Source organism: Alosa alosa, chromosome 19, assembly GCF_017589495.1.
Source record: "Alosa alosa isolate M-15738 ecotype Scorff River chromosome 19, AALO_Geno_1.1, whole genome shotgun sequence".
In the NCBI taxonomy this organism is placed as follows: domain Eukaryota; kingdom Metazoa; phylum Chordata; class Actinopteri; order Clupeiformes; family Clupeidae; genus Alosa; species Alosa alosa.
The window spans coordinates 22,981,761-23,003,719 of record NC_063207.1 but is presented as its reverse complement, the minus strand read 5'-3'; the positions used below and the strand labels follow the sequence as shown (position 1 = coordinate 23,003,719).

Here is a 21,959-nt window from a genome sequence, read left to right as displayed (position 1 = left end):
ACAGTTCGGGGAGTGAAGTGCCCAATGTCTACATTCCCTTGTCCATGCTTCATGCTGCTCAGTCTTGTTTTGATGCAACGGACGTCTCTTGGTGGTGGGAAACGTGGGAATTCCATGGAATATTGGTCCTCTGGCATTCCGTGTCCCCGCACTCTGCCAAATGGCTGGCTGAGAGGACCTGGCACGCTGCCCAGAACTCAGGAGGCATTAACTGTCGCCATGGGGACTGCCTGGCCTACTAGGCCCTGATGGTGACTTCATTGTGATGTGTCCACTATGCCCAAATGTATGCCATGGTTGTGCGCTCACTGGTTCTTTCGTCCCCATATTATCTACCTCACCTACAGTATAGCCTGAAACACAAAGGGGATTCTCTTAAATTCTTTTAAGCCTTACCCGAATTGGAGGTTCATTCCTGTTGCTATCTGTAAGTCACATGCGTAATGACATTTAAAGGTATCTGTTGAGACTTAGGTTGGATTTTTTTTTTTTGGCTTTGGACATTTGTGTGGTTGGATAACAAGGTCAAGAAGATTTATATAGCCTACACTCAATGCTCTAAATAGTTAAAGCTATTCTTGCTCAACTTGGCTCCGTGCAATTTATGCCAGTTCCATTGAGTTGCAGGTATAATCCGTTTCTCTTGAGTATGGGAAGCCTAATCCCTTACTCTCAAGGCCATTAGGTGAGCCATGGCTGCTCAGACGGGTGGAGCAACGCTCCATACGCAGCAGTACTCAGGATAGCTGCACTAAGGAGATTACTCAGAATAAACGCTCGGGTGTAGGTGAAAGCAGGTGAGGCACGCAGAGAACCATGGGATTAGACTCTCAGTGATCGAACACGGAAGGAGAGTCCGCTCATTCGTTCTCTGTCCACTTGTCTGACCACCAGCAGCGCCGGAGTTATTCTCACTCCTTGCCACCACCGCTAACAGCCACTATTTCGTCCCAAAAGACACGTCGTCATAGCTCGGACATGTCCAAGGACAAGTTAGAAGGCCTGGTCAAGCGCATGGAGGCGACGCTGGCAGAGATGGAGCAGCTGAAGCTCCACTGTAGCCGGCAGAGCGAGGAGCTGAGCCAGCTGGTTGTGGAGCTGCGTCGGGAGAACCAGGAGCTAGCGCAGAAGTACGAGCAGCTGGCCATGGACATGAAGGAGGCCAAGGAGATCATAGAGCAGCTGCAGGAGACCAAGTTCGCCTTCGACGCAAAGGAGAGACAAGCCCAGAAGCTTAGCCGGCAGCTCTGAGGCCCAGGAGAAGGATTGGGGGGTGGATGGTGTCGACAGGGAGGAGGTGGAGATCGGAAAAGAGAAGATCCTAATGAACATATAAGACTATTGACATCACAAGACAGGAGGGAATGTGTTTTTTGAAAAGTGCATGAAAAAAAGTCTGGGGAAGGAGATAAAAAAATGTTTTGGTAGACTGGTTTAACGCAAACAAGTAGGGTGGTATGCCAACATGGAGGGTTGTGTTTGTAATGTGTATATATATCTTCTGTACATACGGTACGTATGTCTGTGTACATTTCCGATGGAGGAGGAGACCAGTGTCAAGCGGAATCACTCCAAAGTTAAAATTTAAATGCACCCTGTTCAGTTTTCTTTTTAAAGCTTTGGTAGACTGTAATGAGTGAGGTCGCAAGATTGGAGGTTTACTCTTTCACAGACGTGTGTGGAAAATGGGGTTTATAGCTGGATAGGGGGGCCTGAAAGGTCCCCATGCACATCATGAATGTATAGAATACAAGAGGAGGAATCAATATGGGATCGCCCGTATTATTCTGACAAGGATTTATTATTCTTATTGGATTACACACATCTGTAGGTCTATGTAGCCTTTACAGTGGAGACTTTACTGATGAGCTCTCACGAAGAGAACCACAGTATTGCTGACTTGAGAGTCATCCCTGGCTGATGATGAAGTAGGGAGCCCAGTCTCCATATGAAGACATCCTGACAAATCAACTCGAATTTGTAAGACTGACCTCTGGAAGAAATGACCTCTACTTAACTACATTATTTGTCAATCTGTAGATCTGTGTATTTTCTTACAGCAAGACTTCTACACTGTCTGTTATAACTTGCCACACATGTATAGAAGAACACAGAGAGAATGTCCTGTCAGATTAACTTCACCTTTACATTCTGTCAAATGAAAAAAGATCAGTGTGGCCCAACAAGAAGTAAACATACCCTTTCAAAGAATTCAAGTATAGAGGGCTTATTGGTTGTCCGGTGGTCAACTTGAGTTATAACAATACCTCATCCTGTTTTCCCTTTATTCTCACCCGTGACATGCTTGTAGGCTAGAGACCGCACCACTGAGATATACATGAACCTAGGTGAACACAAATGGAAATGGCTGCAGACCCCTAACAGCGAACTGAACAGCAATGCGCTGATTTTACTGTAGCTGAAATGGCTTGAACATGCAGCCAAACGAAATGCTACATTCATCCACTCTCATTATAATTGGTGACCCATAATTGCAGTTTTAGTTTTTTATTCTGAAAGAGGTGCTTCTTACTGGGGCCATGTTGTTCCCTTAAACCCCACCTCATGAGAAGGAAGGAAAATAAGTCGGTCTGGGAAAAATATAGTGGTGTTTTCCTTGAGTCAATCTGGCTCTTGAGGTTTCTCTAGCCTAAAAAGAAAAACGAGACATGTAGTTGTGTTTGTGTGTTTTGTTTATTTCAAGCATAGAAATCTACAGTTTTACAACTATTTTTTAAAATTAATATACTGGCAAAAGTGTGACGTTAGGAGTTTGGGACAGATTTAAATGACATAGTATGATGTTTCAAATTATTAGTTGGTCTAATGCAAACACTGCCTGACCAGAAAAGTCTAGATTTGAATGGCATTATAGTTTACATGTGAAAGACTTGTTGAGAGCCTAGGTATTATAACCACTGCGATCATTTGTAATTGAGGGTCCTATTTCCAGAAAACCCTTAGTTTGTAATAAGTATCATCTTAACCTTTCTTAAAAGATATGGTGAACTCCCATCTCATCAACCTCTCATTACAACATATATTGTTTTTAATTACTGACGTTGCAACCGAGGGAAAAGGCGACAAATTGAAAATCTTGTGCGGACCCCGTAGACATACACTCACAAACGGACACGTTCATTAACAGTTATTTTTACTGTCTGAAATTACAGCCTCTCGAAAATGTCTCCACGTTATAGTCATCGCCACAGTATAATTGCGTTGGGCACGCCGTGATTTGTCGACTTACGCAGAGGAGGCTCAACACTACACGTTGTCTCCTACCCATCTCATTTTTCTTTGGAGGCGTGGGAGAGAAAATCGACTTGACATCGACCCTTGCTTGTCAGAAGTGAACGGCCATCTGACTGTTCAGACGATTTCGCTGAAAGGGAGTTTTACGTAACTGTTGTTTGCCAAGAGACAATCCACCTTACAAAAGCGTGACCAACTGCCTCAAGTGCGCAAAACGGACCAGGTGTACAGGGGAAGAGAAAGGACAGCTCTGAACGCTGGTAAGTTTGGTCAGCGGCTAATATTTGTCAGTCTTTTCCCTCCTGAACTATAGTTTTGATAGGCTACAGCTTTTTATGATGAATTGGGTGAATTGAGATGTACTTTTAACCCCAAGTTTTGCACAGCAAAGCGGACCTAAGTGATACATTAAGTGGTGTTTGTTTGTGAATAGATATTTATTTAGGTTTTAATATAGGCCTAAATTATGGTTATTCTGTCGCAGATAAGGCTATCCTACTTGTTAGACAGAAACAAATATTCATGTGTAACTGTCTTCCAGGTGTAATTCTGCATAATGGAAGGCATGTTCTCAATCTGATCAATGTACGCGCACCGCGCCTGAATTAGTGAAGTGACCACAGACCGAATCTTGTCCATGGGATATTGTTTAATGGGCTTTTGTCTCTGCAGTTGCTAGACACTAAACAGCAACTTGATTTTTTCATTTGAAATGTGCAATACCACCAGTTTAACCATCATTCGGTCATTTCGAATAGAATTAAGCATTGTCAGTGAAAAGCTCTAGAAATCCCTTCAAACACACACACACACACACACACACACACACACACACACACACACACACACTACTCAAATCACAGTTTTTGGTTCATGCATGGAATGTACTGCTGCTGCTCTTTTAAAGGTAAAGCAGAGATAACAAAAGTCATATTCTGCATGCATAAAACAACCAAGCCCATTCAAGTTAACTAAGCCTCTCTGAAGGTATGCTGCCTAATCATTCAGATGTGCCAAGTCTTACTGTCTCACCTGCTCTTATGGCTTCCCTGTCTTTGCTATGTGCAACTTTTTTTTCTGATGTCCATTAGAGTCAGTAGTGTTTGAGTCTAATCAGAATAACCAAGGCAACCTATACATTCTAAATATGATAATCAGTAGAGTTATGTTGATCAAAAATGGTTGAAATGTGTGTGTGTGTATGTGTGTGTGTGTGTGTGTGTGTGGTCCACTTTCTGTGAATAAAGCATGGGAATGAAATTCTTAAAACAAATACACAATTGAATTAAAACAAACACATGATTTAAGAGAGCGAGCATACAATTTTGTCACACAAGCACACGTCTTGGTGAATTTAGTAAAGCGTTCTCTCTGTATATAAAACATATCTCATAATGGCACCTCCTGGGCTCCATATTTGTAGATATTCATATTCTATTATTGTGCAGCCCTGCTTCTCATCCATTCAACTCAGCTATGTGTGTGTGTGTGTGTGTGTGTGTGTGTGTGTGTGTGTGTGTGTGTGTGTGTGTGTGTGTGTGTGTGTGTGTGTGTGTGTGTGTGCGTGAGTGCGTGCATGCGTGCGGGTGGGTGTGTGTGTGTGTGTGTGTGTGTGTGTGCGTGTGCGTGCGTGTGTGTGGGTGGGTGGGTGTGGGTATTTGTGTGTGTGTGTGTGTGTGTGTGTGTGTGTGTGTGTGTGTGTGTGTGTGAGAGAAAAAGAGAGTTCCTACTGTATATGAGCACGAGTGTATGCTGTGGAGGGATTTTGTCATCCCAGTTGCATCACAGCATTAGAACCCACCCCCCTTGACAGTTCTGTTCGTTTTGCTAATGGGGGTGAGAGAGCACACAATGGCCTCAGAGACCCTGCTTGGAGGCACTGACACTGATAACAAGCTTCAAGTTGGTCCAATTACCAGCAGTCAGATCACCCAGCACTGAGATGCTTAGTACCCCAGGCTCCTTGGCACAGACCTGTGCTGGTTCACACCCTGCACATCCCAGCACGACCATGTGGGCGTCTGTCGGCCTAAAGGTCATGGGGGTCTTGGCAGTGGCCCTCCTTCACATCCCTCTCGGAAAACCCCCTCCTGCTCGCTCCGATAGTAGCCAGCTAGCGAAAACAAACAGCTCCATCTGGTTCACACAGAGTGCACACTTGTAAATATTTGATCTCAATTAAGCAATTAGAAAGACATTTTGTTGCGGCTCTCTGCATTTCCGGTCAATCTGTTCCACGCCTGATGCCAGATCTTTGTGTTGCTTGTGTCTTTGATCTAGTGCTGTTTGTGACCAGGGCATACATTTTAATAAAATAAAATACAAATCAGACCAGTTGTATAGGCAGTACAGGCTGAATACAGTATGTGTCTTTGTCGTTTTGAGGAAATGACAACTTAAAGTTCCTGCAAAACAAAAATAAATATATCTTTAGAGTTTGTCACATCACAGGAAAGGATGTCATTAACTACACAGACAAATCTGAATGAATGAAAACCAGCTTCAAAATCATTCAAATTTGAGGGGGTATATTCTGTATATATATATATATATATATATATATAATATATCTGATCCTAATTAGCACAGCTCTTCAGCCAGATAGATTAACTAATTAGTGAAAATAATTGCGTTAAGTGCACTGGTAGCATTTTACTTCGATACCTTAACTTTAACCATTGTAGTAAACAGTGTTTCAACAGATAGTTGTTGATAATCTGAACATCTTCAGATAGTCTATGGGTGGACTACCCAAGTAAAGACCCTATTTGCTACTTTCTCAGTTTTGCCGACCGATTCACTTAACTCTTAAGGGGAGGTGTTATGATATATAGGGAAATCATTGCATCAACAATACACCCTTTTAGGACCAAAAAACCGGAACACTGAAAATGGTGATGTCCTGTTAAGTGGTCCAACTCCACAATTTAGTACCACACAGCTTACAGTCTCTACTCATGTTTTGAGGTGTATTTTTTTTAACCTGTACAAGTTTTTTTTTCAAACAAATCTCTGATTTTGATTTAAAGGGACTTATTTTTGATTGTAACTGTGCTGTTCTCTCTTCGACAGTGAGCCATGAAGATGCTGTTAGCTCTGGCTGCTCTGCAGCTGTTCCTTACTCCTGTTCTTCTGGTGAGTTCCCCCTAGATTCATAAACGTCACAGCACCACCACCACCACCACCACCACTACCTCTCACATGGCATCTCAGCAGGGTGCCACTCTGCAGGCAAGCTAAGAGTGCAGAGGTCAGACATAATATCCACTGGGATCGCTGTATTTTCCCAAGCCTGTTCCCGTAAAAGCAATCCATCATGGCATCATTGGTCACCCCTGCAAACCCATCACTTCATTTTCACATGGGCATGGCTGTGGTAGTTTCTCACTTTAAGTGAGCCAACATGACACATGACTGCTTGTAGTCAAATATTTACCACAACAGGTGGTTGTTTGCATTTGATAGTCCAGTGTCATGTACCGGTATGTTATTTTTTTCAGATATCCACAGGAGAGGTGTTTAATTCCTAGTGCTATAGGTAGGGGACTTCGCACAGTTTAGGGATAACGGCCGCCGAGGTGTCCTGTTATACGGAATTAATGGACGAGGGCAAGAGGCAAAGAACTCCCCGACATGCAGTGGTTGCAACTATGCAATAGTCATGTCTTTATAACACGCAAAGGAAACAAGCAGTTCCTTTTAAAAAAGAATCCGACTTGTTCAGTTTGTTGTACAACTTTCTTTGGCCCTAACAGCGATACATGGACAGTTACCTTGTTTACAGTTTATTCCACTGTTGTGAAGCCCTTTTCCAGGCTCAACCGTCGTCCTACTTTGATTGTTATAGTTACCATTCATAAGCATTGATATGGAACGGTGATTAAACTTTTTTTACCAGATCTACTTCATCTACTTTATCAGAATTAATAGCCACTCCACCAGCCAATCAGAAAAGAGTATTCATTCTCTCCGGGTGATAATAAAGCTAACTATACCTGCCGATGCTTTGTGCATGGGTAATGACAGGCCAAATATAAATGTGGACAGAATGATTAGAGTCCAGTCAGGCACTCACATTCAGAGGTATGCAACACCAACAGACTCCACATTCACATGATCATATTCATTCTTCAGGAGATGCATCTATATATTCTATAAGTGATAAAAGCTGGAACTTATATCAGCAAATTAACACAGTGTAAGTGTGGCAACAGTGGGATAAGTGGGATAATGGACTCCACGGCGTTCACTTCCATCTCACACTGTTTTGTGTCATGGCCACATTACCACCTCGAATGTGCATTAACTTCTGATCCCCGACCGCCTTGTCGTCCATTATCCCTTATCTGATCACCACTCATGGTGTGAGATGATATGAAGGAGACGTATGTGTAAGTGGGATGATTGTGTCTCATCACAGACCCCCAGCGGAGACTACTGGGGAGAGTGGGCACCTTTTGGGGCATGCAGCCGCACCTGCGGAGGTGGCGTCATGGTGAGGACGAGGAAGTGCAATACTCAGAGGTAAATGTGTCCTTTGCCTCATGTAAGCTCACACAACAACATCAACAACAACAACACAACACCAACACCAACACTAACAACAACAACAACAACTTGCATTTCTATAGCACTTTATCATGGCACCCAAAGTACACAGTGAAGGGGGAACTCACACATAATAATACTGTTGCCATGAAAATAGCATGATATAGGCCTAATTCCATGAATCAATTTGCTACTTGGTCGCAGATCATTACTTTCCATCTTTTGAGCATAACAAGTCACAGATTAATCATAAATAGCCAGCTACATGTGATCGGTATGAGACAGTCAGTGTATTCCAAAATGTACAGGCTAAATTTATTAAAATTGTGGGACTTTGAAGGCATTGAAGATACTGTATTTTATCCTTCACAACCTTGCAGTCTTTTTTTAGTTGGTCTATACTTTGTATGTATCCAGATCTGTTATCCTGTTCAGTGTCAAAGTGCATATGTGTGTGAGAATGTGAAAAATACTCATCTGCACTCTCAGGGAAAAACTGGAGCAATAAATCTGGGAGCTGGGATCTAGCCTGCATGTTGTCTCTTGTCCCTTTCCATTTGAACTGTGCAGGAGATGAGTAACCCATAGAATTAGAAACGGAGAAGCCCATTTTTGGACAGAGTCTTTGGGTCCATGGTTGTCCACCACAGGACATCACATTCCCTTGTGCAGAGATGTGGGTAATATGGGAATATTTGTGCAAGCAAGAATGTGGACTCTCACAACAGACCCAAACAATGTCCTCATAATAGATAGTAGGGAGATGAGACTCCAATATTTATCAGCATTCTTATCTCTTATCTCTTGTCACTACACAGCAGTATGTAGCTTTTTTGTATTGGACTTCTTGTGTGTCCAAACAATGAATGTGGCAGAGAGAGCGCTCAATATTGGAGATTGTGGAGACTGTGCAATATTCCTAGCAATAGTTTCTTTTGTGTGTGATACTTTAATGACTGGCATGAATGAGGCAAGTGCAGGACTTTTGTTTTATCCTCAACAATGATTCTGAAGAACCAGAGGGATTTATTGTAATTCATCACCTTACAGTAACAGAAGACTCAAACACATCTAACCTCCCAACTCTCAGCATCTTGATCATTTAACTCATTCATTTATGTCAGTGAGATACACTCAGAAGAAGTTTGCCAGAGGCCATTAGAATGTAATATAGGTCTATCATGGACAGAGATGCACCCCATAGGCTAGACATGTCTGAGCAGCAAGCAGGGGCAGAGAAGCCTTAGAAGTGATGTCATATGTAGAGAGAGAACCATGCCCTGTGTATGGGTCTCAGTGAGGTGGAGCCCACAAGTACATGGTATTACCTGAGTACCCTGAGTCATCCATCAAACACCTCTCCAATTGACTATGATGTTTAATGTGAAGGTACAGGAATAGGGCAGATTGTGTGTGTGTGTGTGTGTGTGTCACTGTCTGGTTTTATGATGAGTCAAGAGTCACACCTTGCTTAAGATGCCCGGAAATTCTGTCTCTCCATTGACTGGGATTGTATGTGGGCGAGGTTATGGGGCTCTCCAGAGTTGTGATACACTCTTGTTTATACTGATCTTGCTGGGGGGACATAAAGATCTTGTCAGTTTGCCCAGAACATCTGAGAAGTCCACACCCCCATGCCCATGTGTGCGTGTGTGTGTGTGTGTGTGTGTGGGTGTGGTAGATGTGTCTGATTTGGTACAGGCTAATTTGGTAGTGTTGTTCATTTCGTAGGAGTTTTTAATTGCAGACATTAGATGCCATAATAAATGGTGATCTCACTCAGTGTGTTCTCTCTGCTGTTCCTTACCACAGGACTGATGGCGGAAGCAACTGTGTTGGCCCAGCAAAGTCCTACCGCATGTGCAACGTGAAGGTAGTCTACTCCTCCCTTGTAACCTTCTCCACAGCAAACACTCCAAGCATGCCTCTGCCTGCAGCTCAGCTAGGCTTTCACCAGTAACACTTTAATGATTTCTTGTGTGATTCAACGCTTTGAGAAGGTGAATAGGAGGATCTGCTGGGATGTGTCTGTGTCATTTCCCAACGTTTGTGGGTTTTTTTGGGATCAGGATTGCCCTGAGGGCGCCAGAGATTTCCGAGAGGAGCAGTGTTCCCAGTTTGATGGCGCAGAATTCCAGGGAAAACATTACAAGTGGATGGCATACTATGGAGGTAAGACAGGAGTGGGCATATTAGCACTTCCCAACTTAGGACACACCAACTTTCTTGGGAAATTATAGGAAATGGGTGGTGCTAGCGTAGTGGTTAAGGAGCTGGGCTAGCATGCAGTAGTCTGAAAAGTCGTGGGTTCAATACCCGGCTTCCACCGTCGTGCCATTGAGCAAGGCACTTAACCCAAAGTTGCTTCTGGGACAATGGCTGTGTAATATAATTGGAATGTCAAAAATGTTGGTCGCTTTGGATAAAAGTTTAAGCTAAATGACTAATAAATGAGCTTATTTTCCATCTATCCTAGCATTAGATAACTTACCATTCTTTTCCTATGTGTGCAGTAACTCAGTCTGAGACTGTTAGCCTGGCTTTGGATAATTAACTGGAAGTGGGCTATTCCAGTTAGCCTATAGCTAGCCTATAGCTGAAAGGGCATGTTCTTTTAACAAAGTTTTATACACTTGCTATTCAATGAGATAATATATTGTATTGTTGTTTTTTGAAGATATTGTACAATCAGTGAGATACAATTTTAATGAAGTTGCGACTGTTGTTGACCCTTGTTGAAGCTGAGAATCCGTGTGAGCTGAACTGTATTCCGAGAGGAGAGAACTTCTTTTACCGCCACCGGGCTGCAGTAGTGGACGGCACTCAGTGCCACCCTGGCAGGAAGGACATCTGTGTGGAGGGGGTCTGTAAGGTAGGCACTGGACCAAACAGAGTCTTTAGTGTCCACAGGGGAAATATGTTTTCATGTCTGTACAAAAGCCTCACAAGCATGCATACATACACTTAACACAAACACATCAACACATTCATCCCAAGCAACCTGTGTACACAATTACCATAATCCCTTATTTATTCAAGGTCTAACGACACCTAGGCTACAGTTGGGCACAATCTGGATACTGCATTACAAACATCTGCCAAGCAGAACACTGTTTGCACAGACATGCAGCACTGTTTTATGAAGCCGTTTATGAGTTTTATGAGTACAACTTTAGAACGCTTGCTACAGTTTTGATTTACTACAACATTGAGTGCCAACGGGGCAACATAGCTGAACAATCGTAACAGAAAATGCTTTTCCCTTTGAGCCAGACCAGTAACTAAAGAGGGATGTTTAGTGGACTGTTCCATTCCTTTCATCTCTCACATAACCAAATCCCCATCTTTTTCTCCCTGCATCACAGCGTCTGGGCTGTGACAACCGCCTGGAGTCCACTCAACAGGAGGACCCATGCCTGCAGTGCGGAGGGAACGGACAGTCCTGCTACCTGGTCAAGAACACTTTCTCCCAGAGGGACCTGCCCACAGGTGAGCTGAGGCCTGGAGATCTTTGTTGTGGTTTCATGTGTGGGTGGTTGGATGGGGCCTAAAAGAAGAGCTTGGAGCTATGGGTGTCTTTCTTGTCTCTCCCCAACAGGCTACAATAGGATGTTCACCATCCCCGCTGGAGCCACCACCATTCGCATTCGAGAGACTGTGGCCTCACGTAACTACTTGGGTGAGTCTGACCAGGTTCAAGAGCAAAGATCAGACCTGCAGTTAGTCACACCAAACTTAAGGAACCAAGAGCCCTTTTTAAACCTGACACTGCTCTTCCTCTGCAGCTATCAAGAACCTCCGTGGCGAGTACTACCTGAATGGACACTGGGTTATTGAGTTCTCCCGTGCCACCCCCATCGCTGGCACCATGCTGTACTATCAGAGGGGAGCCGAGGGTGACGTGGTCCCTGAGACCATTATCGGCCGTGGACCCACCACTGAGCCACTTGTTGTGGAGGTTTGAGCTTCATTAAATAAAGTTCAAATTAAAGTTGATTGGTACTAAGCTTAAATGATTAAGATGTTGTTGGTACCAATCTCCAAATGCACAGATAAAAGGAAGCTTGTTGAAAGCTGCACCTGAACAACAAATATATGTCCTTTTGATGTTCTTGATTTTCAAAATGTCAATACTAAAGGGCAGTTGTACTGCATTTTATTTACTTTAGGCAGCATGTAGATGAGGCTATTTTAAGAACCAGGTAAAGGGGGCGCTGTGGTGCAACTGGCTACAGCATCTGTATCACACTTCGGTCCAAGTGCTCTTGGGGACTTGGGTTCGAGTCCGACCCGGTAATTACCCGATCCCTCCCCAAGGCAAAAAGCCCAAGCGTATACTAAAAAGAGGACCACTCTCTAAGCGCAAATGTAAAAGGAAAGATTCTAAAGCACAGCAGCTCAACCTGGGTACAGTTTGATAGTATGCAGTGTGAGTGCGGACCAAGAATGGAAGAGAACCATACTCTGGTACGGTACAAGTGAACTGCCCTTAATCTCATTATTATGCATTATTAATGTTATTACTGTTATTAATCTCTCTTGTCATCAGCTTATCAGCCAGGAGCCAAACCAAGGAGTAGAGTACGAGTACTACCTGCCCCATGGCCGCTCCAGGGAGGGATATTATTGGAGCCATGGATCATGGTCTCCCTGCAGCAGAGACTGTGGATCAGGTTTGGAGAAAGCCATTAACATTCATCCACACAAATCATGTGCATGAGGTTGTGTGGTGTTTGATAAAAGGATGAAACTATTGTTTATGCAGCACTGCTTCTCTGTTGATCATTTGTTTTCTATAGGGGGTATGACAATGCAATGCTTGACAGTAACGTTTTTAAATGCTGCTCTGACCTCTCCCCTCCTCTAGGATACCAGACTCGTCATGTCTTCTGTGCCATTGACACAGAGGTGTTCTCAGACCACTTGTGTGCTGCTCTCCCTCGTCCCACCAGCAACCGCACCTGTAACACACAGCAATGTCCACAAGTCCGCAGGTCAGATACAAAGCAAGCACGTTAAGCTATACTGACACACTGCACCAGAGGCAAAGCTAGTTTTACATCTATCTATCTTACAATTAGTTGTCAACTAATAATTAGATTGTTACCAAATCAAAGAGTATGGGAAACTGAATAGACTTTTATATAGTAAATAACAGTTAAGTAACAGTAAGGTTTACAGGATGTTGTCTTAAGTTTTATGAGGTTGTATGTGTGTGAACATGTTTGAGACATAACACACATTCACACACATGCACACACATTCACACATGCAGACATACAAATACACTTCCACACACACACACACACACACACACACACACACGCTCATTCACACATGCATACATACAAATACACATACACACACACACACATACACACACGTTATGACCATGCAGTTAATCTAATGGAGAAGAAGATAAGGAAAATAGCTTAAGTGGTCTAACTTTTCTTACTGTGCTGTCCATATTTTGAAAGGATGACGTATCTGTACAAGCCACAAATGTGGAGGCCGATGGACAGGCCACAAGTATATGTTTATGTGTTCAGGTAACACAGTCTGGAGAGGGCGAAACCGCAACAGACTGCAATCTCAAACACAGATGTATACTGTACGTAATCATTGGACTCCTCAAGCTGATTCAGGCTGAAACTTATAAATGGTTTCCATTGGCTTTAATCCGATAACTGGTGTCTAGCCAATTAGTCATACCACACAAACCTCTAAGAGACAGGTGGTGTGCTTCCCCTAGCAATGGCCCGCAATGCTAAGCAAGGGCACATCAACAGACCCTCCTTGAATGAATCATTCTTAACGGTAAAGGGAGATATTTAACTCTTTACTGAAATATGTGTGTTTGGGTTTGTTCTCTTTTAAATGTCTAGTGTGTAATGGCTTTTTCCCTCCAAAAAGCGAAATGACAACTGTCCAGCTCACAGACAAGTCTTTCCTCCATTCCACTTTTGAGTTATTATTGCGTGTACAATTACCCCACAAAGCACTGGCTAAACAAGCTGTTAGCAAAGTAGTCTAACATACACGGACACATTCTTTACTTCATTGCAATTTGACGAGCAGATGTCAGGTTGTGATGTTAAAACAGCACTAACAGCTCCCTACCGTCTAGGCCCTGCACCCGTTGCAGCCCTTAATATACGGCAGGGCTTTTACGGTCTGACAGGGCATGAAAGAGAAATTATCTCTTTAATCCGATAAAACACAACTTAAGAAAATACTGGCATCTCTGTTCATAAATTCTCCTCCCCCTTCAGGCAGTGGAATGTTTCTACTCCCCTATAAACATGTATATCATCTTTAAACTTTCTCTCTAATATACCTCAGAATCTCGAAGTGGATAAGGGCAAGGCCTCCTGTAGTTGACCCTTCATGACATAATATACCGGTGTCTTGACCCGGGGGTTCAGTCCATGACTCACGGCCATTTCCTTCTCCTTTGATCTTTGAGCTGGGCCGCTGTCTGGTTTCTGTAGCCGTAAGCGTTTGGTGTAGACATAGTCCCCTGTCCTGTGTCCCCTGGTGTCTGGAGTAAATCTAGGATTAGCATGCACAGGTTGCCTTGGCTATGTTTAGTGTGTCTGGTGTCTGGGTCTGCATAGAGCCTATTTGTATAAGGTTCAGGCAAACCGTCTGGCTGTAAAAAGCTTGGGCTCCTCTGTCTCTCTCTCCAGGGTGTTTTGGCCTTTGATGGTGTTGCTCAGAAACCCCAAACAACAACCATGAAGTCTTTACCCAGCATCCACTATTAGAAACTATGTGCACTAGTAATTGCATACAGTTGCTAACATTATGCCCATACCTTCTGTATATTTTTGCTCATCTTTGAATGAGCACACACACACCCACACACCCACACACACACACACACACACACCCACACACCCACACACACATACACACACACCCACATACACACATACACACTTCCAAATCAACACTGTCCTGCCAAGATGCCCAGTGTACCTTTCAGTGACTGGCGTCAAATATTGAAGCAACACTGACAAAGGTTCTTGTGTTGTGTTCTGTGCAGTAAGCCCTGCTTGTAGTGCTGCAGTGTTAGGGGTCGGGGTGCGCAGTAGTTGGGGTAGCTCTGGTTTTTAGTCTGGGTGTGTGCAGCTGCCTCTCTGGGATTCTCCATCCTCCCTCAGCTGCTCACGTAACAAACCTCCATCTCTTCCTCCATCTCTTCCCTCCCTCGATCCCCCAAACGTAGCTGGAAGCTGGGTGAGTGGAACCAGTGCTCGGTGACGTGCGGTGGGGGCTCTCAGGTGCGCTCGGTGGAGTGTATTTCCCATGATGCCTCTGGCCCCCGCGTGGTGGAGGACGCCCAGTGCGAGTCATACGCCCAGCGTCCGGTCAGCCAGCAGATCTGTAATGCTCAGCAGTGTGCGGACTACACCTCCTCTGCCTGGAGCCAGGTACGCACGCACTCCTCACCTGCAGAGCCAGGTACGCACGCACTCCTCACCTGCAGAGCAAAGCCCAGACTCATCCACATAGTCTGAAGAATTCACCTCATTTACGGAAAGCAAACCTGCTCTTTAACTTACTTTAACCTTGTCACCACCATTACTCTTTAATTCATGCATTCAGATGACCTCCGACCCTTTTCAACTCATTTGTAAGTGCTTTAGAATATGAACTAAAAGGTAAATGCACACCTTACACTGTCTGAACGTGAAGCTGAACGGAAGTCCACTGATGCTGCGTTTGCCGTTAATAATTAATTCCATGTAGCAGTGACCAAATAAATACAATGAGAACAATAGTCCAACCAACCATCTATCTATCTATATCTATCTATCTAACCAACCAGCAGTCAGATCACCATTACAGATCTTCCCGTGCAACCAGTCAGTGTGTAGCTATTCTGTTTCCAGTGATTAGATGTACGTGATAGAACGATAGTGAATGTAGCTGTTGTAGACTGTTGTGTCAGTGTGTGGGATGTTATCTGATGTCAGTGTGTGGTCATGTTGTTTATGTGTGTCAGCTGTCTTGTGGGTGATGTCACACTGATATCAGTGTGTGGTCATGTTGTTTATGTTTGTGTTTGTGTTTGTGTTTGTGTGTGTGTGTGTGTGTGTTTGTATCTGTGTGTGTGTGTGTGTGTGTGTGCGTGTGTGTGTGTGTGTGTATGTGTGCATGTGTGTGTGTGTGTGTGTGTGTGTGTGTGCAGTGCTCGGTGACATGTGGACTGGGAGAGCAGACACGTGATGTGGTGTGTGTGGGCAGCGGTGGGGTCCAGCTCGGAGACCATGCCTGCAGGGCCCTCCTTAGACCCCCCCACGTCCAGTCCTGTCAGATGCCAGCCTGCCCACGGCACATCCGCTGGCACGTTGGAGACTGGGGCCTGGTGAGTGAGACACACACACACACACACTCGCACACACACACACACACACACACACACTCTCGCACACACTCAGACTCTCTCTTTCTATCTCTCTCTCACACACACACACACACTCACACACAACGCTGGCACATTGGAGACTGGGGCCTGGTGAGTCACAAACACACACATGCAGACACACACACTCACACACTTACACACAGACAAATGCATACACAGAGGCATACCTGCAAAGAGGCATACCTGACAAATGATCCATAGCAGATTGAACATACTGGACACGGATGCCTCTTCTTACCTATTGAGAGATGGAAATATGAGTAGCGTACACATGCTTATGTAAGGGATAATGTATAGAACGCCGGTCATTACTGGGAAAATAAGTCCCGACAGGGCGAACCGGGCCCCGACGGAGGGGTCTTGTTCCGCCCTGAAGGGACTTATTTTCCCAGTAATGACCAGCGTTCTATACATTATCCCGCTTATTACACGGCTACTTGCCAAAACGAAATAATAAACTCCCCACGATATGACTTTAGCCTACACAGCCTAGCCTATTTGTTACCGTTCATCGTGGCATTTGCTGAGAAACAAATAGTTCGCATCAACACACGCTGAACTTGAATCAAACATTCTTTAGAACACAGCTGATCAACCGTCTGCTTTCACTTTTGAATGAAGTTCCAGTCCTTGCTTAGTATTATGGAAGACGTATCAGAAGCACAAAACCTGTTGCCATTGACAGCGGTAATTATATGTTTGCAGCGGTAATTACATGAATATATTTTACCGTAGAACTTTGGGAAATCCCATTCAAGCCAATGGAGCGTGTAATAAACAACTTTAACATTCCTTGCTTGATAGATTATGCCGCCACTTTGAACCTTGCTTGTTTGGCATGACAGAAATGTTAGCGTTCTAGTTGGATCATACCCAGAAATCAGTAATCTGACTCTCTCTCTCTCTCTCTCTCTCTCTCTCTCTCTCTCTCTCTCTCTGTGTTTGTGCAGTGCTCTAAGAGTTGTGGCTCGGGGCTACGTGAGAGGCAGGTGATCTGCTCTGACAGTCAGAGGAACTTGTACGGGGTGGAGAACTGCAGCGCCCATCCCAAACCCCCCACGGTAGACAACTGCAACAGGCAGCCCTGCTACAGCCCTCAGGGTAGGAGCCGCCCTGCCACGCCCGCACTCACCCACACACTCAGTCACTCAGTTACACTCACATAGCTCTCTCTCTCTCTCTTTCTTTCTCTCTCTCTCTCTCTCTCTCTCTCTTTTTCACTCTCTCATTCTCTCTTTCTCTTTTTCTCTCTATCACTATCTATTTCTACCTTTCATTCTCTCTTTGTCATTCTCTCTCTCTTTCATTCTCTCTCTCATTCTCTCTCTAAATCATTCTATCTATTTCTCTCTTTCATTCTCTTTCTCTCTTAAAGTTTTACACTATATACATTTCTGTTGATCAAGCTCAGCTGGCTACTATATCTCACATGAACCTAGACACTTAATCACTCAGTTAGACTCAGATCTCTCTCTCTCTCTCTCTCTCTCCTTCTTATAGTTATACTCTATATAAATGTTTGTATAATCAATCCCAGCTGATTAGACTACTCTTATCTAACATGACCCCTCCCTCTCCCAGAGGTACCCAGCATGCAGGATCCCAGAGGCCACGACAACACAATCCACGGATTCCAGCCCTTCGTTCCAGAGGATCCTACTCCAGGTTCTTTCCTTCTTTCTTTCTTTCTTTCTTTCTTTCTTTCTTTCTTTCTTTCTTTCTTTCTCCTTTTCTATCATACCTCCATTCCTTTCTATATCTTTGTTGGTATAAGGCGTGTCATTAAGTCATGTCCTCGTCTGCTATCTGTTTTGTTCTGCCTCCTCCTGGCTGTTCTCTATCCTTATTTCCCATCAACCTCCCTCCCTCTCTCCCTCCCTCCATCCCTCCATCCCATCATCCCATCCCTCCCTCCCAGCACCTCTCTGTCCCTGCACTAATTATCAAGGCCTGAGTGACATGTTTTGTGGGGATTGGGGATTGTCCGTCTGATTAAAATATTTGCAAGGCATTGGAGTGTGTGTGAGAGGGGGCTGGCCTTGACTGCGACTGGACTACTCCTGCCAGTTTATGCAGAACTATAGTCTGCTTGTGAATGTGCGTGTGAGTGTGTGTGTGTGCATGTGCGCGTGAGTGTGTGTGTGTGCATGTGCGCATGTGTGTGTGTGCGTGTGTGTGCGTGCATGCATATGTGTGTGAGCATGTGTGAGTGTGTGTGTGTGAGTGTGTGTGTGTGTGTGTGTGTGTTGTCTGACACGTGCCCCAGCACATATTCTTGCTCCATACAAGGTGTGTTATGATTTGGGTTCAGGTGCCTCTCAGCTGGGTTCTGGTCTAATTGTAGGTTTTTCTGGAACAGGGACATTCTGTCTCCTCAGTATTTTCAGTATGTGTCACGCTCTGCTGTGCTGTCCACTGTGTCCCCCTTATCCCTCTCTCTCTCTCTCTCTCTCTCTCTCTCTCAGTGATCAGGCCTGATGCTGTCGATCCCACAAACACAGTCGTTGACCCCCATAGCTCAGCCGTCGCTCGGCACTGCAGCCAGACTCGGTACGGCTGCTGCCCAGATGGACGCACCTCCGCCCGGGGCCCCAGAGGACAGGGCTGTCACCGGGACCAGTCCTGCTCGGTCAGCAGGTACAGGAAGTGCCTCGCCATATACCCATTATGCCATATGCTGTATATTACATACTGTACATACTGTATGTAATGTAATGTGCAATTATTATGTGATGTTTGTGCTTATACATTTTATTCTCACAATTCTGGCATGTTCTGGAACACTTTGCAAGGTATTACCTTGTTTATAACACGTCCTGCCATCCTGAGTTCTGTAGGATGCTTGCGAACCTTGATTTGTAACTGAGGTTTGTTGTCCCCATCTTGATATGTATTTAAGGCAGAGGCCTAAAGGTGAAGTACACCCCAAAACTTGACTACTAAATCATGGAAACCTCCTGCATGACCGGAGTCTGACCCTCCTGATTTTGCATTGCAGTTATGGCTGCTGTCGTGATGGAGTGACCGCTGCTCAAGGGCCCTACAGACAGGGCTGTCCTGAGGACACTCCTGCTCCCCCTACAGTAAGAACCACGCTCAATGGTGTTTTAAGCCCCCACTGTTGACTTCAAGGCAGTGCTGCGACTGTCGACTCCAAGGCACCTAACTCTAACCCTTGCCTAACCCTAGTGCCTTCCATGCAGCGCTGCCTGGAAGACTATGTTGGGGGCTTAAAACACTAAACACCAAGAACCACCAGCAGACTAACCATTCATTTTCTAAAATTGCACCACAATAGGACATACACTTCATTTGAAAAGAAATAACAATTTAAAAAGTTCAAGTTGTAAGACCAAATGCATTGAATGACTTCTTTTGTAGGCCTTGTTCCTTTTCCAATTCTCTTTCTGTTGCCTGCTGTCTGTTTAGGTCGCTAGCCCAACTGCAAGCTGCAAGACTTCCACATACGGTTGCTGCTTTGATGGAGTTCATCAGGCTGGAGGTCTCTATGGAGAGGGCTGTCCCAACCCCCCCAGCAGCAGTGAGTAAACGAGGGCCCTCAGAGCCTAAGCAAGAGCAAGAGCCAGTGCCAAGAACAAGCATTAGTCAACTCTGGAAAGGGCCATCCACAATGCCAACAATAAGTATGGGGACAGTTGTAACTATAATGCCATGAACATCCACTCTGACCAATGAGAAGGAAAGCCTCACAATTTGCTGGATTCTGGCTAGCTGGTTTTGATGGATTGGTGAAGGGTTATCTGTCATTAACCTGTTTGTTCCAGCGTGAGGTGTGGACATTCCTGTTCTTATGAGCTTCACTTCAATACTCACTTCTGCAGACATTCAAACAAAACAGAGAGCTAGCTCACCCCTCCCTCCCCTGCAATTGAAACTTTCCTGACTGTGTCGGTGACTGGCTGGAACAGTTTGTTGTTTCTTGGTCCAGGCTGGACCAGGCTGTTTTTGTTGCTGTTTTTGGAGCCTGGACTGTCCACAGAGGGCGCATTTTTTTACAGTCTATTCAGGGAACAGGCAGCTAGCGGATGTCGTGATGTTTGCTGTATGTGACAAAAATGTGTTAGCTTAGAAACCGTGCAACATCGTTTAGAGGACCTTTAAACTAACCAAACTGGTCCAGCACTGGAAACAGGTGCAGATTGCAGATTGTTTCAGCTTTTTTGTGTGTATGTACGTCTGTGAATATGTGTATTCTATAGTGTGAGTGTGTGTATTTTAAATGTTCTTTCAGCTCTTCTGTGTGCCAGTCTGGGTGTGTATGTGTGTGTTAAATGTCGGCCAGTGATCGTTGTGCGTTTACTTAACTGTCTCCTTGTGTGTCTCCAGCTGCACGTTCGAGTAGCTGCTTCCTGCCTCACTCTGTGGGTCCCTGCGCCGAGTGGACCGCGCGCTACTACTACGACGACGCCCAAGGACGCTGCGTCCACTTCTGGTACGGCGGTTGCCACGGCAACAGCAACAAGTTCCTGTCGCGCCAGGAATGCCAGAGCTTCTGCCAGCAGGAGACGACGCCCGCGAGAGGAGGCAGCGGCAGCAGTGGACGCACGCGGGACATGAGCCACGTGTTCACCGTCCCCACGCGCAGTTCAGGCGGCGCCGCCGCGGGGTCCAGTAACCCCGACGGCCCCGTCCGCTTCGGCTCCAGCGCTGCCACCAGTGCCTACCGCGCCCGGCTGCACATGCGAGGCCGCCGCCCCGCCGCCACACACGATGCCCGCTGCCAGGTAAGAGAGCCGACATCACTCGGTGCCGCTGCCATCCCGTCCCCTGCCCCTCTGCGGCATCGCCATGCGGTTCATTACGACACAGCCCTCTGGGAAGAGCCGCCTGTTTCCTGCTGCCGAGGCTCTCTCTTGCCTCAGAATACACCCACACAGGAGAAGATGCACAGGCAACAACACACACACACACACACACACACACACACACACACACACACACACACACACACACACTACTAACACACCAGTTTTTCTACACCCCCTGTACCTCTCTATTGGTAGTTTGTCTCAGGTACACACACACACACACACACACACACACACACACACACACCACACACACACAAACACACACACACACACACACACACACACACACAAATGCACACAAACGTATATGTATGTATTTACCTACAGTATAACTGCCACACATGTATTATGATGCTGAAAAAACTTGCTATTTCAAAATGATAGAACCTCTTTAGCATTAGCTAGCACGCTTTAACACCATTCGCTTTCTCAGCATGCCCACACACATGCACACCTGCTTAGCCAACACATGCTACAACATCAACATCAGACATATCCACACACACGCACACTTGCTTTTAGCCCTCTCACACTTTGTGCGGGAACACAAAACCGGTTCTGAATTTTCGGAGGAGAGAGCAGGAGGGGCTGGTCAGCCCATTGGGACAGTGCTACGCTTCTGGGACTCCTGCTTCCTCATGCAGACTCTTACCATTGCCTTGAAGGGATGCATTAGTGCCTCATAGTGGTCTAGTTAGTTGCCATAGTAACCCTCACCTGCCCATCTACTGTCACCTGCCTATCACCTGTCCCTTGCCAATCACCTGCCACAACGAGTTTGTTCTGCCTCACCTCACTATTCAGCTCTTGCTCTCTCTGCTTTGTTCTACGTCTCATGTCAAAGGAAAGCCAATAAAGAACGTCTGTGACGCGATGGAATTTCTCATCTG

General features: G+C 45.2%; 1 protein-coding gene across 1 annotated transcript in view; it reads left to right on the top strand.

Moving 5' to 3' along the window:
- The first annotated feature begins 3,278 nt into the window (after window positions 1-3,278).
- paplna (papilin a, proteoglycan-like sulfated glycoprotein) overlaps window positions 3,279-21,959 on the top strand; it is a 23,450-nt gene continuing 4,769 nt past the window's right edge. Inside the window, exons 1-20 of the mRNA XM_048228710.1 lie at window positions 3,279-3,515; window positions 6,328-6,390; window positions 7,676-7,779; window positions 9,616-9,676; window positions 9,873-9,975; window positions 10,545-10,675; window positions 11,169-11,292; window positions 11,402-11,482; window positions 11,589-11,761; window positions 12,353-12,476; window positions 12,671-12,797; window positions 13,281-13,352; window positions 15,035-15,239; window positions 16,001-16,177; window positions 17,188-17,338; window positions 17,819-17,902; window positions 18,703-18,874; window positions 19,236-19,320; window positions 19,667-19,778; window positions 20,585-21,004. Of these exons, the coding sequence (XP_048084667.1) occupies window positions 6,334-6,390; window positions 7,676-7,779; window positions 9,616-9,676; window positions 9,873-9,975; window positions 10,545-10,675; window positions 11,169-11,292; window positions 11,402-11,482; window positions 11,589-11,761; window positions 12,353-12,476; window positions 12,671-12,797; window positions 13,281-13,352; window positions 15,035-15,239; window positions 16,001-16,177; window positions 17,188-17,338; window positions 17,819-17,902; window positions 18,703-18,874; window positions 19,236-19,320; window positions 19,667-19,778; window positions 20,585-21,004 (2,563 nt within the window). The 5' untranslated portion in view covers window positions 3,279-3,515; window positions 6,328-6,333. The remainder of the gene's footprint in view (window positions 3,516-6,327; window positions 6,391-7,675; window positions 7,780-9,615; window positions 9,677-9,872; window positions 9,976-10,544; window positions 10,676-11,168; window positions 11,293-11,401; window positions 11,483-11,588; window positions 11,762-12,352; window positions 12,477-12,670; window positions 12,798-13,280; window positions 13,353-15,034; window positions 15,240-16,000; window positions 16,178-17,187; window positions 17,339-17,818; window positions 17,903-18,702; window positions 18,875-19,235; window positions 19,321-19,666; window positions 19,779-20,584; window positions 21,005-21,959) is intronic.